General features: G+C 40.3%; 1 protein-coding gene and 1 non-coding gene across 4 annotated transcripts in view; one reads left to right on the top strand and one right to left on the bottom strand.

The window, feature by feature from the left end:
- RBL1 (RB transcriptional corepressor like 1) overlaps positions 1-18463 on the top strand; it is a 49381-nt gene that overhangs the window by 17870 nt on the left and 13048 nt on the right. For all 3 annotated transcript variants that reach the window (XM_060189584.1, XM_007518440.3, XM_060189588.1), the window contains 10 exons: positions 694-860; positions 4496-4608; positions 4767-4870; positions 6174-6311; positions 7896-8060; positions 9852-9984; positions 12887-13153; positions 15047-15258; positions 16257-16433; positions 17144-17215. In XM_060189584.1, the coding sequence (XP_060045567.1) occupies positions 694-860; positions 4496-4608; positions 4767-4870; positions 6174-6311; positions 7896-8060; positions 9852-9984; positions 12887-13153; positions 15047-15258; positions 16257-16433; positions 17144-17215 (1548 nt within the window). The remainder of the gene's footprint in view (positions 1-693; positions 861-4495; positions 4609-4766; positions 4871-6173; positions 6312-7895; positions 8061-9851; positions 9985-12886; positions 13154-15046; positions 15259-16256; positions 16434-17143; positions 17216-18463) is intronic.
- LOC132542641 (U4 spliceosomal RNA) lies at positions 12264-12399 on the bottom strand. Its single transcript, XR_009553607.1, has one exon. It is a non-coding gene; the product is annotated as a U4 spliceosomal RNA (small nuclear RNA).

The raw sequence follows: 18463 nt of genomic DNA, 5'->3' as shown, positions 1-18463 counted from the left end.
TGAAGTTTCAATCCAAGCTTTGCTTTAAAAGCTTACTTTTTTTTTTTTTAACTTTACAGCACATGTTTTCTCATATGAAGATGAAGATGGGAATATTTCAGGGCGGGGTAGATAGTGTAATGGTTATGCAAAGAGAATCTCTTGGGAGCATGAGGCTCCAAAGTCCCAGGTTAAGTCCCTCACATGACCATAAGCCAGAGGTGACTAATGCTTTGTTAAAAAAAGAAAATAAGAATATTTTAAATGTGTTATCAAGGTAAAATGACATTATAGATAGAAAGTATGTTGAAAAGGTGTTACTCAAATGTAAGAATATTATTAGCACAATGTTACTAGGCCAGGTGGTGGTTCACCTAGTTAAGCACTCACATTACAGTGTACCAAGACCTGGGTTCAAGCCCCCTAGTCCCCACCTTCAGGAGGAAATTTTCACAAGTAGTGAAGCAGGGCTGCAGGCTTCTCTCTGTCTCTCTCCCTATCTCTGTATCTCCCTCTCCCCTCTCAATTTCTCTCTGTCTCTAGCCCATAATAAATTAATAATAATAATAATAATAAATTTGGTGGGTAGCCAGAAGGAGGGAAGTAAACTATTAAATATTAATAGAAAAGATATGTATATGTACCACAGGAGGCATATAATGAGGGGACTGTAACTCTTTAATTTCACAGTTTTTTTTTTTTTTTTTTTTACAGAAAACATCATTTGCTCCTTCTACCCCACTGACAGGACGCCGATATTTACAAGAAAAAGAAGCAGCCATTACTCCTGTTGCTTCAGCCACACAAAGTGTGAGCCGCTTGCAGAGTATTGTGACTGGGCTGAAAAATGTACCAAATGAACAACTTACAACTATTTTTGAGTACGTACAATACTGTTTATGCAAATATATAAAAAGAATTTCTGAATTTCCTCACTCTTATGAGTAAGTTTTGGTTTTTTTTAATAAAGATGGTAGAAAGACAACAGTGAGATACCACTTCACTTCTGTGAGAATGTCATACATCAGAAATGACAGTAACAATAAATGTTGGAGAGGTTGTGGGGACAGAGGAACTCTCCTCTGTCCTCTCTCTCTGTCCTCTCTCTCTGTCCTCTCTCTCTGTCCTCTCTCTCCTCTGTCCTCTCTCTCTGTCCTCCTCTCCTCTGCTGGTGGGAAATTGGTCCAACCCCTGTGGAGAGCAGTCTGTCAGAAGGCTAGAAATTGTCGATCCCTACAACCTAGCAATTCCTCTTCTGGGAATATATCCTAAGGAATCAAACACACACATCCAAAATGATGTATGTATAGCTAAAACCTGGAAGCAACCATTATGTATGTATACTATAACTTTCGTAACCACTTATCTGTTGTATAGTTTGCTTACAGGTTTTATCTATTACTAATTGTGCTGCTGTGAACATAGGTATACACATCTCTTTTTGGATGAGTGTGTTTGGTTTCTTAGGATATATCCTCAGGAGAAGAATTGCAGGTTTCGTGTACTGCACCAAAGTCAAAGACTCTGGAGGGGAGGAGGGCTTTCAGTCCCTGGTGTACAATGATGTAGGAGGACCTAGGCTTGGGGCTGGAATGTTTTTGTAGAAAATTGAGAATTTGGGGGGTCAAGCGGTAGTGCAGCAGGTTAAACACACATGGTGCAAAGTGCAAAGACCGGCATAAGGATCCTGGTTTGAGCCTCCCAGCTCCCCACCTGCAGGGGGGTAGCTTCACAAACAGTGAAGCTGGTCTTTAGGTGTCTTTCTTCTCTCCCCATCTCTCTCTTCCCTTCCTTTCTCCATTTCTCTCTGTCCTATCCAACAACAAGGACAGCAATAACTACAACAATAATAACTACAACGATAAACAAGGGCAACAAAAGGGAAAAAGATGGCCTCCAGGAGCAGTGGCTACGTAGTGCAGGCACTGAGCCCTGGCTGCAACCCTGGAGGCAAACAAAAAAGAAAATTGAGAATTCTTGCACATGTATCAACAACTACATTTACTGTAAACTATTAATGCCCAAATAAAAATTAAGTAGATAATTAAAGTAGGGCTGGGGAAGTTAGCACAATGATAACATACAAGATCTGTGTGTGAAAAGTCCCATTTAGGGGATTGGGCGGTGGCGCAGTGGGTTAAGCACACGTGGTGCAAAGTGCAAGGACCGGCTTAAGGATCCCGGTTCGAGCCCCCGGCTTCCTACCTGCAGGGGAGTTGCTTCACAGGCCCCTCTCTGTCTTCCCCTCCTCTCTCCATTTCTCTCTGTCCTAGTCAACAACGAACAACATCAACAATGGTAATAATGATAACCACACATCCATCCAAAAAGATCTGTGTTCTTGGCAGCACAATTTGTAATAGTCAAAACCTGGAAGCAACCCAGGTGTCCAACAACAGATGAGTGGCTGAGCAAGTTGTGGTATATATACACAATGGAATACTACTCAGCTGTAAAAAATGGTGACTTCACCGTTTTCAGCCGATCTTGGATGGACCTTGAAAAAATCATGTTGAGTGAAATAAGTCAGAAACAGAAGGTGGGTGGGGAGAATACAGGTCCATGAAGGATGATAAATGACATAGTGGGGGTTGTATTGTTAAAGGGGAAACTGGGGAATGTTATGCATGTACAAACTATTGTATTTACTGTTGAATGTAAAACATTAATTCCCCAATAAAGAAATAAATTAGAAAAAAAATAAATAATGATAACCACAATGAGGCTACAACAATAAGGGCGACAAAAGGGGGGAAAATGGCCTCCAGGAGCAGTGGTTTCATGGTGCAGGCACCGAGCCCAGCAATAACCCTGGAAAAAAAAAAAAAAAGCAAAGAAAACTCCCATTTAATCCCCAGCATGACTAATAGCCAGATCTGAAAAGGGCTCTGCTATTAACATAGAGGGGCTGGTACATAATGTGCATCCTACCCTGCGTAAGGACCCACATGCAAGCTCTAGCACCACTTGAGAACACCCTGTTCAGAACCAGGGGGACCACTCCACTACCAGCAGAGTGGTGCTGTGATGCCTTCTTTCTTCCTCTTCCTCTCTCTATCTAAAGTAAAAATAATTTTAAGGGAAAGTTGGCTGGGAGCAGTAGAATAGTACCTGTGCAAGGCCCAAGAAACACAGCATAATAATTTAAATAAATAATTACCAGGGGTGCAGCTCACCAGTAGAGTTCATGCTTTCCAAGTTTGAAGTCCTAGGGTAAATTCCTAGTTTGATTTTTGTTTTTGTTTTTTGCCTCCAGGGTTATTGCTGGGGCTCAGTGCCTGCATTACAAATCCACTGCTCTTGGAAGCTATTTTTTCCCCATTTTTGTTGCCCATGTTGTTGTTATTATTATTGCTGTTGTTGTGGGTTAGGGTTAGGGTTAGGTCAATCCCCTGTACCACCATAAACCAGAACTGAGAACAATATTCTGATTAAAAAGAGTCTTAAGAGACATCAGGAAAGAGAAATTGAGAGAGATGGGGAAGACAGATAAGGGAAGAGAAAGATAGATACCTGTAGACCTGCTTCAATGCTTGTGAAGCAACGCCCCTGCAGGTGGGGAGCTGAGGGCTGGAACCAGGATCCTTGTGCCGGTCCTTGTGCTTGGCACCTTGTGGACTTAAACTGCTGTGCTACCATCCAGCTGTCAGGTTTTTTTGTTTTGTTTTTATTTTTTTTATACTTATTTATTTATTTTCCCTTTTGTTGCCCTTGTTATTTTTCATTGTTGTTGTAGTTATTGATGTCATCATTGTTAAGACAGAGAGAAATAGCGAGGAGGGAAAGACAGACGGGGAGAGAAAGATAGACACCTGCAGACCTGCTTCACTGCCTGTGAAGTGACTCCCCAGCAGGTGGGGAGCCATGGGCTCGAACAGGGGTCCTTACACTGGTCCTTGTGCTTTGTGCCATGTGCACTTAACCCACTGCACTACCACTTGACTCCCTTTTTTTTTTTTTTTTAAGTTTTGCTTATTAATGAGTGAGAGAGAGCCAGAGCAACACTATGGCACACATGATTCCAGGGACCAAACTTGGGAGCTCATTCTCGAGTCTAGCTTTTCTCCCCTGAACTACCTCCCAGGCCTCCCAAACTGGTACTTAAAACAATTAAGTTTTTTTAGGGGGTCAGTTAGTAGCGTACTGGGTTAAGTGCACATGGCCCAAAGTGCAAGGACTGGCATAAGGATCCCGGTTTAAGCCTCAGCTCCCCACCTGCAGGGGGCTTGCTTCACAAGTAGTAAAGCAGATCTACAGGAGTCTTATCTTTCTCTCCCTCTCTCTTATCTTCCCATCCACTCTCGATTTCTCTCTGTCCTATCCAACAACAGCAATGAACAATAACAGTAAATATAACAAGGGCAATAAAATGGGGAAAAGATGGCCTCCAGGAGCAGTGGATTCATGGTGCAGGCATCAAGCCCCAGTGATGACTGTGGAGGTGAAAAAGAAAGAAAAAGAATGAAGTTTGTTTGTTTTTTCCTTCTTGGATTATTTGGTCTCTTGTATTTTATAGATCTTGTATGCGTAATCCTATGGAAAATATCATGAAAATAGTGAAAGGAATAGGAGAGACTTTCTGCCAGCACTATACTAAATCAACAGATGAGCAGCCCGGATCTCACATAGGTAAGAAGACAAAACTAAAGTTGAAGTATCATTGAAAGTAGATAAAGAAGCATGGGGATTGAGATTCCAAGGTCCAGGTCAATCCCCCATACCACCCCTTTCTTCACTCTTGATGACTACATCTCATTAACACATATTTTCCCTTTGATTTCTTTTAGATTTTGCTGTTAACCGATTAAAACTTGCAGAAATTCTGTATTATAAAATATTAGAGACTGTAATGGTTCAGGAAACACGACGACTTCATGGAATGGACATGTCAGTAAGTGAATTCACTCTCCCAGCCACTGACAAGACCCAGGAATCTTAAGCCTAAAATCACTGTGCTGAGAGACTATCTGTGGCATTGTGGAGTCAGTAGTTAAAGACAAATTTAGCCAAAATGACAATACTACTTGACCTTAGTTCTCTTTAACATATCCAGAGCTAGCCAAAATGTATAATACATAAAATCCATCTTTGGGACAGCATCACTATCCTTTCTCTTCAGGTTTCCATATGGCCCTTCATTCTCAGCTAGCTAGTCATGAAACCTCAAACTATTCTCTTAATGGTAATTAAGCTATCTGCCCATACCTTGCAGAGGTTTGGGGAGTAGAAAATATAATTCTCTCTTTCCCTCTCTGTCTCCTCCTTGCCTCTCTGTTTCTCTCTGTCTCTATCCAATTAAAGAAAGAAAAAATTGATGACTTTTTTTGACTTTTAAAATTACTTTTCTATTGAATATTTTACTACTGACTACTCTCTCTAATGCTATGTAAAGTGTTGTTAAAATTCGGTGGCTCTAGCTGGCCGGGCTAGCTTCACGGGCGGGTAACAGAGACGACCAGAGACATACGGCTGGGCAGGGAAGCTGTATTTCTTTATTCAGAAACAACGATTCATAAACTAACCCAAACTAATGACCAAACAGAACTCTGTTGCCTCTTTCCCCTGTGACGGTGCCAAGCACTCTCGAACTCTGGAACTCTGGAACCCTCTGGGGTTCCTTGGGGCGGGGCCAAGCGGGCCCGCGAAACTAGCAGGACTGATCCAATTTTCTTGGCAGGGGGAGAGCTAGAACAACCTAATGTAAAGCATACAACAGTAAAGCAATGTTTTCTTCTCTGTCCTGTTGGGTAGAGACCAAGAGAAATTCAGTGGGAAGGGAAAGATTGAGAAGAGAAGAAAAGGAGACCTGCAGCACTGCTTCAACATTCATGAAGCTTCCTCTCTGTAGGTGGGGACCAGGGCCTTAAACCTTGGTTCTTGTACATGTTGCTGGATAGGACAGAGAGAAATGGAGAGAGGAGGGGAAGATGGGGGAGAAAAAGACACTTGCAGACCTGCTTCACCTCCTGTGAAGTGAACCCCTTGCAGGTGGGGAACTGGGGGCTCAAACCAGGATCCTGATATCAGTCTGTGCACTTTCTGCCATATGTGCTTAACCCACTACACCACTGCCCAGCTCCCTCTCATAGTATAATTCAATGTGTAGTTACTTTACCTAGTTTCTATAATCTTTATAGACTGGCAGAAGCTGAAATTGTTCATACAATAAAACTGTTGTCTTCATCTTCTTCCAGGTCCTTTTAGAGCAAGATATATTTCATCATTCCTTGATGGCCTGTTGTTTGGAAATTGTACTCTTTGCCTATAGCTCACCTCGTACTTTTCCTTGGATTATTGAAGTTCTCAATTTGCAACCATTCTATTTTTATAAGGTGAGATAAGAACAAAGTAGAGTTATAACTTACCCTCTCATAAATGTTTGTTTTATCTTATTGCTGAAAATGTGAGCTGTAGAGGTTTCTAGATTATATTTCTAGAGGTATTCTAAAAACATCTTTTAGGGGGGAACTGAGTACAAAAGAGAGAGAGGATGAAGGTAACAGTAAACTAAACCAATATCACAGTTTCAGTTGTTTTTCAATGACTGGCTTGACAGTGTTATCAGGAACCAAGTGCTTAAATTTTAGCTTTTTTCATATTTATGAAGGAAATAAAAATCCTATTAAGTAATTATGTGATAAAAATAAAAAATTTTCTAGAGAAATAAAATGTCTAAATTCTTAAAATTTTTTATTGTCATTGTTTATTGGATAGAGACAGCCAGAAATTGAGAGGGAAGGGGTTGATAGAGAGGGAGAGAGACAGAGAGACACCTGCAGCCCTGCTTCACTGCTTGTGAAGTTTTCCCCCTGCAGGTTGGGACCGGGGGCTTGAACCTGGGTCCTTCCGCATTGTAACCAGGTGCACCACCACTCGGCTCCCTAAATTTTTTTTAAAGGTTGTTTTTTATTATAATTATTTTTTTATTTTCCCTTTTGTTGCCCTTGTTGTTTATTATTGTTGTAGTTAATTGTTGTTGTTTTGATGTCATCATTATTAGATAGGACAGAGAAAAATGGAGAGAGGAGGGGAAGACAGAGTGGAAGAGAAAGAGACACCTGCAGACCTGCATTACCACTTGTGAAGCGACTCTTGTGCAGGTGGGGAGCCAGGGGCTCGAACCGGGATCCTTACACCAATCCTTGCAACTTTACGCCACATGTGCTTAACCCACTGCACTATCACCTGACTCCCAGATCTAAAATTTTTTTAAATACTTATTTATTTATTCCCTTTTATTGCCCTTGTTTTTTATTGTTGTAGTTATTATTGATGTCGTCGTTGTTGGATAGGACAGAGAGAAATGGAGAGAGAAGGGGAGAGAGAAAGATAGAAACTTACAGACCTGCTTCACTGCTTGTGAAGCGACTCCCCTACAGGTGGGGAGCCGGGGGCTCAAACCAGGATCCTTACACCAGTCCCTGCGCTTTGCGCCATATGCACTTAACCTGCTATGTTTCCACCCGACTCCCCCAGATCTAAAATTTATAGAGAGCTGGGAGATGCTTTATTTCCTGACACCACATAGGAAAAAAAAAACAGATTTGATACAACTTGAAATCTGACTTCTGCCTCTGTTCACTATTAACTGGTTCCTGCCATTCATTACCTCAGTTTTCCATGTGTAAAGTAAGACATATGGCTCCAGAGAAGGAGCTCAGCGGCAGTGTATGCTTTGCATGTGTGAGACCCTGTGCTCAATCCTTGATATCATAAAATCACTCAATCATCAGGTACAGAAATGTGTGTGAAAGTATTTTCAAGATATTAAAAACCTCATCATAAATTGTAGTTTAATAAACTATGAAATCATTGGTTCTGTGTCACTGGTGAGACCAGAAATAGTCATACTTGCAAATCAAGTCTACAGTTGACTACTTAAGACTACATTACCTTCTCAATTTTTGCTACTGTAGGTTATTGAAGTGGTGATCCGCTCAGAGGAGGGACTCTCCAGGGACATGGTAAAGCACTTAAACAACATTGAAGAGCAGATTTTGGAGAGTTTAGCATGGAGTCACAATTCTGTGCTGTGGGAGGCACTTCAAGCTTCTGCAGACAAAGTTCCTACTTGTGAAGAAGTAAGTCAGGGAAAAGCTAGTAGTCCTGTCCTTTATTGACATATTTCTCCTATTGACACTCACCATATAATTTACTTGGCTGCATATGTACCAGAGTAATGTCTGGTTCTCTTTCTCTCTCCTGTTATCTCATAAATAAATAAATTCTTTTTTTAATAGTTTTTTAAAATATTTTATTTATTTTTTTATTATTGGATAGAGACAGAGAGAAATTGAGAGGGGAGGGAGAGAGATACCTGCAGATCTGCTTCACTATTTGTGAAGCTTTTCCCCTGCAGGTGCAGACCAGGGGCTTGAACTCAGGTCCTTGCGCACTGTAATATGTGTGCTTAAACAGGTGTGCCACCACCAGGCCCTAATAAGTAAATCTTTATAGGGGGACTGGGTGTTGGCACACCTGGTTGAGCGCACATGTTACAGTGCACAAAGACCTTGGTTCAAGCACCTGGTCCCCACCTGCAGGGGGGAAGCTTCACAAGTGATAAAGCAGGGCTGCAGACATCTCTCTGTCTCTCTCTATTATCCCCTTCCCTCTTGATTTCTGACTGTCTCTATGTAATAAATAAAGATAATTTTAAAAAGAAAGGTTTTCATGAGAGGTGCCATGTGGTGGCTCATTTCTTGCCTGCAAAAGGGGATCTTCATGAGCAACAGAGCATTGCTAATGGTATTTCTCTTTTTGTCTCTCACCCTATATTTAAAAACAAATAAGCCTTGGTGTATTGCACCAAAGTAAAAGGCTCTGCAATGAATGAGGGAGAGAGTTCAGGTCCTAGAACAGGATGACAGAGGACCCAGTGGGAGGTTGTATTGTTATGTGGAAAACTGAAAAATGTTATGCATGTACAAACTATTGTATTACTGTCGACTATAAAACATCCCCCAATAAAGAAATAAAATTAATTAATTAAAAAAAAAAAACAGGCTCAGGCAGTGGCACACCTAGTTAAGCGCACACATTACAATTACGGTGTACAAAGACCGAAGCTCAAGCCCCCGGTACCCACGTACAAGGGGAAAGCTTCATGATTGGTGAAGCAGGGCTGCAGGTGTCTGTGTCTGTTTCCCCTCTATTTCTCCTCCTCCCCTTTCAATTTCTTTTTGTCTCTATCCAATAATAAGTAGAAATTTTTTTTTTAAAGATTTAAAAGAAATAAATTAAGGACCAGGCAGTGGTCCACTGATTAAGTGCACATAGTACTAAGCACAGGGATCCAGGCTAGAGTCCCCAGTAGCCCACCTGCAGTGGGGACACTTCAAAAGTGTCAAAGCAAGTCTGCAGATGCCTGATTTTTCTCTGTCCCTCTCTGTATCCCCCATCTCTCTCAGTTTCTCTGTCTTGTCTGATAAAATGGAAAAAAAGACCACCAGGAGCAGTGGATTCATAGTTTCTGCACTAAGCCCCAGTGATAATCCTGGAGGCAAAAAAAAAAAAAAAAACTTTAAACAAACAAACAAACAAAAAAGCCACTAGAAGTGGTAGAGTCACACAGTCATCAGATTCCAAGCCCCCAGCCATAACCCTTGTGTAGTGTATACTACCCGGCACCACATTGGAATGTCATGACATGAGGTGGGGATTGCCTGGCAATACTGTCTGTTTTTCTCTCCCCGTCTCTTACCTGAAAGGAAAAACTGGCCCATGGGGCTGGGTGGTGGTGCATTGGGTTAAGCACCAAAAGTGGTGAAATCTCACGTACATGAGACCCTTCTGCAAAAGAAGAAAGAAAAAAAAAATTTTTTTTTAGTGACTTTATCTCTTTTAAAACAAAGGACTTTTGTTTTCTTTAGGTTATATTTCCAAATAACTTTGAAACAGGCAGTGGGGGAAATTTACAAGGACATCTTCCCATGATGCCAGTGTCTCCTCTAATGCATCCAAGGGTCAAAGAAGTTCGGACTGACAGTGGGAATATTCGAAGGGGTATGTTCAACATTGGTAGAACAATAAAAAAGTAACCACGGTTGCTGGTGCTAACATGAGGTGGCTCCAACGCGGGGGGGGGGGGGGGGAGAATAAGCCTCCAACCTTCCCTCACCAGTTCTAGTGACTATGTGACATAGAAAGAGGCATTGGCAGATATCCTGATACGAACATCTGTTTATTTGGAGATGGGTACAGGATTTTATATTGAGTTAAACAAAGAACATTTTTCACATGTGTCAGAAATTACAGGATTCTTAAAGGTCAGCTTGCCCCCATGGTAGGGGGTTGGTATGACAAGAATTGAAGAGATACATAAAGGTCAAGACAATTAGTTTCCATGATGCAGGCAAGTTAATTATTCAAAGGTTTTTGAAGAAAAGCATAGGGGTTAAACCAGTATGGTGAGGTAGAGAAGAAGAAAAACAAAGCTTGATATAAATCACAGATATCAAAGAGCACAAGGAAATAGAATGTGGGGTCTCACTACCAGGGTACTGGCAGGGGTGTATGATAGAGTGTGTTCTCCTATATGATCAAAAGGTGAACTTATAGTGAATGTGTGAACTTTGAGTGAACTTTGAAGCAAGCAGCCACTTAATCCGCTAGCAGGAGAATGGACTAAGTATGAGACGCAGTAGGCATTCTGTGAGCTTAAGAGACTAACAAGGAGAAACTGAGTCTGGGAGACTTTTCCTCTTGGCTCATCTCTATAAGCAGAGAGGCTAACAAATGAGGTGTCTTTCCTGACCTCCATCCAAGGATGGAAGAGCTCCCCTAAGCTCTACCAAGCTTTCACATAGTCCCACACATGGTCTCTTTCTCAGAGAGTATTTCTAATCTTGCTAATACATTGTTAAAATGTAATTTCATAATTTAGAGATGAGGGTAATGCTTAATGCCAGTATCCTTGTGCGACTCATGTATTTTTTATATTAATATGGTAAGATTTCTACTCTGATATTAAATTTAATCTTTTTTTAACTACAGTGTCATTTAGAAATACAATATTTAGGCCAGTGTGTTTGTTTTGTTTTTTGGAGCCTCAGGCATGAGTCAGTTTGCATAACCATTATGCCGTCTACTCCCATTTGTTTTTTGTTTTTTTTTTTAATTTTTTATTTAAGAAAGGATTAGTGAACAAAAGCATAAGGTAGGAGGGGTACAACTCCACACAATTCCCACCACCCAATCCCCATAACCCACCCCCTCCCATGGTAGCTTTCCCATTCTCTATCCCTCTGGGAGCATGGACCCAGGGTCGTTGAGGGTTGCAGAAGGTAGAAGGTCTGGCTTCTGTAATTGCTTCCCCGCTGAACATGAGCGTTGACTGGTCGGTCCATACCCCCAGTCTGCCTCTCTCTTTCCCTAGTAGGGTGTGTCTCTGGGGAAGCTGAGCTCCAGGACACATTGGTGGGGTCTTCAATCCAGGGAAGCCTAGCCAGCATCCTGGTGGCATCTGGAACCTGGTGATTGAAAAGAGAGTTAACATATGAAGCCAAACAATTTGTTGAGCAATCATGGATCCCAAGCTTGGAATAGTGGAGAGGAAGTGTTAGGGAGGTACTCACTGCAAACTCTAGTGTAATCCTGCTTTCAGGTATATATTTTGCAGTAGTTTATGGATACGTGTGCACATAAGCTCTCTCTCACAGAAACTGGTGTATATCTAGGTTATGGTCCCATTTGTTTTTTAAATAAACACAAGCTATCCTAAGTGTTAATGAAAAACTACTTCAATAAGCAAAATAGGTACTTTTTAAAGTTTCTTTTAAAAATTTTTTATCTTTATTTATTGGATAGAGACAGACAGAAATTGAGAGGGGGTCAGGAGATAGAGGAGGGAGAGAGACAGAGAGATACCTGCAAACCTGCTTCACCACTCACAAAGCTTTCCCCCTGCAGGTGGGAACGACTGGTGAAGCAGTGCTACAGGCATCTATCTCCTCTTTCCTTCTCCATCTTTGATAGTCTCTATCCAATAAATAAATAAATAAGGATAAAAAATAAAATAAAACAGAACTCTTTGGGATATTTAGCTTCATCTAGTAAATAATTTACTCTTTTGAAATAGTTCATTTGTGTGTTTTAGTACTTTCTTCCTTATTTAGAACATTTTCCTTATGTGATATAGCAAAATTGTGTCTGCATTTTCTGGAATAAAGAGTTCTTGAATTTTTAAAAAATCATACAGTCATCTAAACTTAAACTGTCACTGAGGGGTAGGGCTATGGAGGAATCAAAATTTTGAACAAATTCAGTAATTTTTTTTTTAACAGCCTCTGTAGAGACTGTCAAAAATTGCCAATGCCGACTATATTTGAAGTCATCACAGCGGGGTATTAGGAAAAGTTTTCAGTTAGCAATAATCGCGGATAAACCTCATTGGCTAAGATACTGCCACTGCGCAAAGCTAATTTTTTTTTTTCTTTCTAGTTGTTATTAGGTAAGGCTGTAAGACAGAAACTAATTGAACTACTAGAGGCGAAGAGGTGACAGGACTTGACTGAAATTGAACCCAGAGCCTCAGACATTTGAAAAATTAGCACAGCCACTGAGCTATAGTCCTGGCTCTGCACTATTTCTCAAACTTAGTGTTCACCTCATAGGAGTTTTCAGTTTCTCCTTTACCCTCACTATTTTGCTTCTTTATTATAGGCAGAGATTCAAGATAACCAAGAAAATGAGTAAATTTTCACATTATATTTCAATGACTTATTTCATGTCTTTCTTCTTTTACTAGACATGATATTCCATAGGACAGAGGCCATGTTATTCACTGCTAGATTTGTAATAATTCACTATTTGCCAATAATAACTTACTATTTATCAAATTATTATTATGTTTGATTTATAATTTTGGAATATATGTCAGACTTCTCATTTTTTTTCTTGTTATTAGATATGCAACCACTGTCTCCAATTTCTGTCCATGAACGCTACAGTTCTCCTACTGCAGGAAGTGCTAAGAGAAGACTTTTTGAGGAAGATGCCCCCAAAGAGATGTTTATGGATAAGGTCATAACAGAAGGAACAAAACTGAAAATTGCTCCTTCTTCAAGCATTACTGCTGAAAATTTATCTATTTCACCTGGACAAAGTCTGCTGACAATGACCACAGCCATAGTTGCAGGGACAACAGGACATAAAGTTACAATCCCATTGCATGGTAACATTTTTAAGCATTTTTTTCTAAGGTGGATACAATGTTAAGTGTTTTATTAGATTGGGTCATGTGGTGTTAATTCAGTACTTCTTGTATTTACGTGTGTGTGTGTGTGTGTGTGTGTGTGTGTGTGTGTGTGTGTGTGTGTGTGTGTGTCACACACACCATAGCACTGAAGTTTCCCGTAGCATCATAGTATTCCCATGGGGCTCAAACCTAATTTTTAATGTTTAGGAATGAACCAGGGCCTTGCACATATGCTGAGCTGCCTCTCTGATACATCTTATTTCATTAACTTTTTTGAGAATGAGGGAGAAATGCCAACTTATTATCACTTAGTGGTATTCATGGTATTCCCATGTGGATGTGACTCCAGGAATCAGACACATGGCCTCACACATGTACTCTTCTCTTTGAACCATCTCTCATTCCTCTATACTATACTTTTTTTTGCCTCCAGGGTTATCACTGGGGCTTGGTGCCTGCACTACAAATCCACTGCTTCTTCTACAAATCCATTATTCCTATTTTTGTTGCCCTTCTTGTTATTATTATTGCTGTTGTTGTTATTGGGTAGGACAGAGAGAAATTAAGAGAGATGGGGAAGACAGAGAGGTGGAGAAAAAGACAGACACCTGCAGACCTGCAACACCGCTTGTGAAGCGACTCCCCTGCAGGTGGGAAGCTGGTATCCTTGACCTGGTGTCATGTGCGCTTAACCCACTGCGCTACTACCTGCCCCCCCATACTATTTTTTTTAGAGTAATTTTCAATCACAGTAAAATTTAATGGAAGCAATAGGAATTTCCCATATACACCCCTACCCACACCTACACAGCTTCACTCACATTATTAGTATCATACATCATAGTGGTACATTCATCACATCTTAAGAACATACATTAATATAGCTACCACTCCAGTCTCATAAAGTACATTAGGGTTCACTGTTGGTATTGTATATTCTGTGGATTTTGACAAATGCCTAATAATATAGCTATCATGATAGTAGTATACAAAATCATTTCACATCTTAAAAGTCCCTCTGTGGTCCACCTTTTGTTGTGTTTTGAACCTATATGTTTTTTCAATGTCCATGCCTTACATATTTACTTACCTTCCTCTTTTTTAGGACTTATTTTCTTATCTGAGCTTTATAAATAAATAAGTATTTTTATTTTCTTTTTTTAGATAGAGTCAGAGAGAGAGCGAGAGAGTGAAAGAGACCCTATCAGTAAAGCTTCCTTCAGTGTGGTGGGGGCTGAGCTTGAACTTGAGTCACACACATGACAAAGCATTGCATTATCCAAGTAAGCTATTGTACCAGACCTAAGTTAGTATTTTGAACTGTTTAACTGCAGATAAAGAACAAGAACATCATAACATAGAGTTATTTATTTATTTACTTATTTTAAAAATATTTTTATTTACTTATTATTGGGTAGGGACAGAGAAATTGAGAGGGGAGGGGAGATAGAAAGGGAGCCAGAGAGACACCAGCAGCACTGCTTCACCACTCATAAAGTTTCCCCCCCACAGGTGGCTTAAGCCTGGGTCCTTGTGCACTATAATATATGCACTTAACCAGATGCATCACCACCTGACCCCCTTTACGTACTTATTTTTTTCAGTGTGGTATATGAACCCAGGGCCTTAGAGAAGGTGACGTGGGCTCTACTGGGTGATCTACATCCTAACCCTAGAAGTACTATTTTTGTAGTTTTACCCTTATTTTCTAACAGATTCCTTAAATTATACAAATAGGTAGACATACATACATACATAGATGGAGGGAGAGACAGAATGTTAAAAAAGGGGGGGGGGAGGGTGAGATACTGACTTTTTTTGGAACATGCAACTTATATCTAAAACTGAGAATTTTGCTTGTACATCCAGGTGTTGCAAATGATGCAGGAGAGATCACACTGATACCAGTTTCCATGAATGCAACTCAGGAATTGAAAGTTGAGAGTCCAGTGTCACTTACAGCTCAGTCATTAATTGGTACTTCTCCAAAACAGACCCATCTAACTCAAGCACAAGAGATACAGTCTCCTGCAATAAGCAAGCCAAAAAGAACTGGATCTTTAGCACTGTTTTATAGAAAGGTATATGTTTTGATAGCATCTGAAAAGATCTGCTTTCTCTCCTCACTCTTTTCCCTCTCTCTTTGTGACTAATAAATAGAATCTTTTTTTTTTTTATAATTAGAAAAACTGAGAAGGGTAGGGAAATAGGAAAGGAGAGAGATAGACACCTGCAGCACTGCTTCACCACTTGTGAAGCTTTCCCCCTACAGTTGGGGACCAGGGGCTTGAACCAGGGTCCTTGTGCACTGTAATATGTATGCTTAACCTGATGCACCACCACCACCTGGCCCCAGTAGAATTTTTTTTAATGAAATATATTGGACGGGTAGATAGTATACTGGTTATGCAAAGAGACTCTCATGCTTGAGGCTTCAAAGTCTCAGGTTCAGTCCCCCTCACCACAGTAAACCAGAGCAGATCAGTGCTCTGGTAAAAGTGTATATATATATTTAATAAGATATTGAGTAACAGGGAGCCAGGTGGTGGTGCACCAAGTTAAGCGCACATAGTACAAAGTGCAAGGATCCTGGTCAAATGTCTGACTCCCCACCTGCAAGGGGGTCACCTCATAAGCAGTGATGCAGATCTGCAGGTGTCTATCTTTCTCTCTCCCTATCTTCCCCTCCCCTCTTAGTTTCTCTCTGTCCTATCCAAAAAAATCGAAAAAGTGGCCACAGAAGCAGTGGATTTGTAGTACAGGCACTGAGCCCCAGTGATAACCCTGGAGACAAAAAAGAAAGAGAGAGATTGAGTAACAGAAGTCAGCTTTAGCTTTTATTTTTGTATATGTTATAAAATATACCTAACAAAATTTGGCTTTTTAGCCAGACCTCCAAGTGCAGAACTTTCAAGTATCAGGCCCCAAGTTTGGTCCCCAGTACCTCGTGAGCCAGAATGATACTCTTGTTTGTGTTCTCTCTCTCTCCCCACCTTCTCCACTCTCATAATTAAAGACATCATTTTAATAAATTATTTACTTGCTTTTTTTATATCATTTGTGCTACCTTCCATCTTAGGTATACCATTTGGCAAGTGTACGCCTACGTGATTTATGTTTAAAACTGGATGTTTCAAATGAGTTACGAAGAAAGATATGGACATGTTTTGAATTTACTTTAGTTCACTGCCATGATCTAATGAAAGACAGACATTTGGACCAGCTCCTTCTTTGTGCCTTTTACATAATGGCAAAGGTAAAGTAAAAAGGGAAGGGAATAGATGGTAGCTCACCTGGTAGGGAATGGAGTGCCATAGCACTGAGGGATGCTCTGATGCTATAGTATCCATCCGTCTGTCTTTCTCTCTTACACATACACTGAAATAAAAACAATGAAACAATCAGCCCAGGTGTGATAAAACTATGTATACTCTTTGTCCTTGTGCCTACATTTGACACATGAGGTAAAAATATGTTGCACTTGATCCATTTTGCTTTTGACCACCATCACAACTTTCTGTATAAATATTAGAACTGTATAGTCTGTCCTGAAATGTTAAAAACCAAGTTCTACAGTAACCATTTAACTTTATGGTGAATCACTACAAAACACTTTCTATCCTTCAGTGTATAACTAATATACTTTTAGATAAAACCAGAAAGAACAAGGATTCCAACAGATCTTAAAGCTATTTTTTATCATTTATAAAAAATTGCAATTTCAGTAGTTATACTAAAGTAATGTCACTGCTTTTAGATTAATGAAACTATAAGCTCAGTCCCCTTATACCACAAATCAGAACTTTAAAGATCATAAACTATAAATAATGGATTTTAGTTATAAACTAGCCAAGAGTTAATAACTTTCAACAAGATTACTTTCAGTGCCAACCTATAATTGAAGTTTTGTTTAGAACCATTTTTCTATTAAAATCAATTGATAAATGTAGTTTTTACTTTCTTTAGGTGACAAAAGAAGAAAGAACTTTCCAAGAAATAATGAAAAGTTATAGGAATCAGCCCCAAGCTAATAGTCATGTAAGTCACGCTATTTTTCCTCCTGTTCAAACATATAATTATGCTATTTCTCTGCTGACAAATCATGTAAGGTAAACTTTTATACTCATAATCTTTTCTTTTCATTTTATTTGAAGATGAATAATAGGTTACAAGACTGTAGGGTTACAGGGTATAGGTTCATCCCACACCTAGCACCAAAATTCTGTGCCCTCACCCTCCCAGTGGTAATCCCCATACTTCTCACAGTGTCCTAGAGACAATTTGTTTCTGGGTTTTTGTTTTTGTTTTCAGGGTCATGTATTCCAGTCCTCGGTTCCACAGAAAACCATCCAGAAGTTGTCTTTCATATCTTATTATTTTGCTAAGCATAGTCACATCCAGAACACAGTATCTCTTTTTCTTTTTTCTTTCTGATGCAGAGTAGTATTCCATGGAATATATATCTCATAACTTCTTAAGCCAGTCATCTGTCAATGAACATTCAGGCTGCCTCCAGTCTTTGGCCATTGTGAATAATGCAGCTATGAGAATAGAGGTGCATATTTTCCTTTGGATAAGTGTTTGTCCTTTGCATAAATACCTGAGTGGTATTGCTGGATCATAAGCTAGCTCTTTTTTTAAAATATTTTTTAATTTATGTATTATTAGATAGAGACAGAAAAATTGAAAGGGGAGGGGAGATGGAGAGGATGAGACACAGAGACACCTGCAGCACCACTCGTCACCTCTTGGCACCTCCCCCCCTTTTTTGTTGCCTCCTGCGTTATTGCTGGGGCTCAGTGCCTACACTACAAATCCACTGCTCCTGGTGGACATTTTCCCATTTTGTTGCCCTTGTTGTTGTTACTATTATTGTCATTGCTGCTGTTGTTGCTGGATAGGACAAAGAGAAATCCAGAGAGGAGGGGAAGACAGAGAGGGGAAGAGAAAGACAGACACCTGCAGACCTACTTTACCACCTATGAAGCGACCCCCTCCCCCCCCGCAGGTGGGGAACTAGAGGCTGTAACCTAACCGGGATGCTTATGCCGATCCTTGCAGTTTGTACCATGTGTATTTAACCCACTGTGCTACTGCCCAACCCCCCAGCTAGCTACTTTTATTTATGAACTCTATAGAGTCTTCCAAATGGGCTGCACCCATTTGCATTCCCACCGGCAGTGGAATAGAGTTCCTATTCTCCTCCTCCTCCTCCTCCTCCTCCTCCTCCTTCTTCTTCCTCCTCTTCCTCTCCCTCTTCCTCTTCCTACTCTTCCTCTTCCTCCT

Source organism: Erinaceus europaeus, chromosome 1 (genome assembly GCF_950295315.1).
Source record: "Erinaceus europaeus chromosome 1, mEriEur2.1, whole genome shotgun sequence".
In the NCBI taxonomy this organism is placed as follows: domain Eukaryota; kingdom Metazoa; phylum Chordata; class Mammalia; order Eulipotyphla; family Erinaceidae; genus Erinaceus; species Erinaceus europaeus.
Note: the sequence above shows the minus strand (reverse complement) of the source record. Positions and strands in the feature narration are given on the sequence as shown.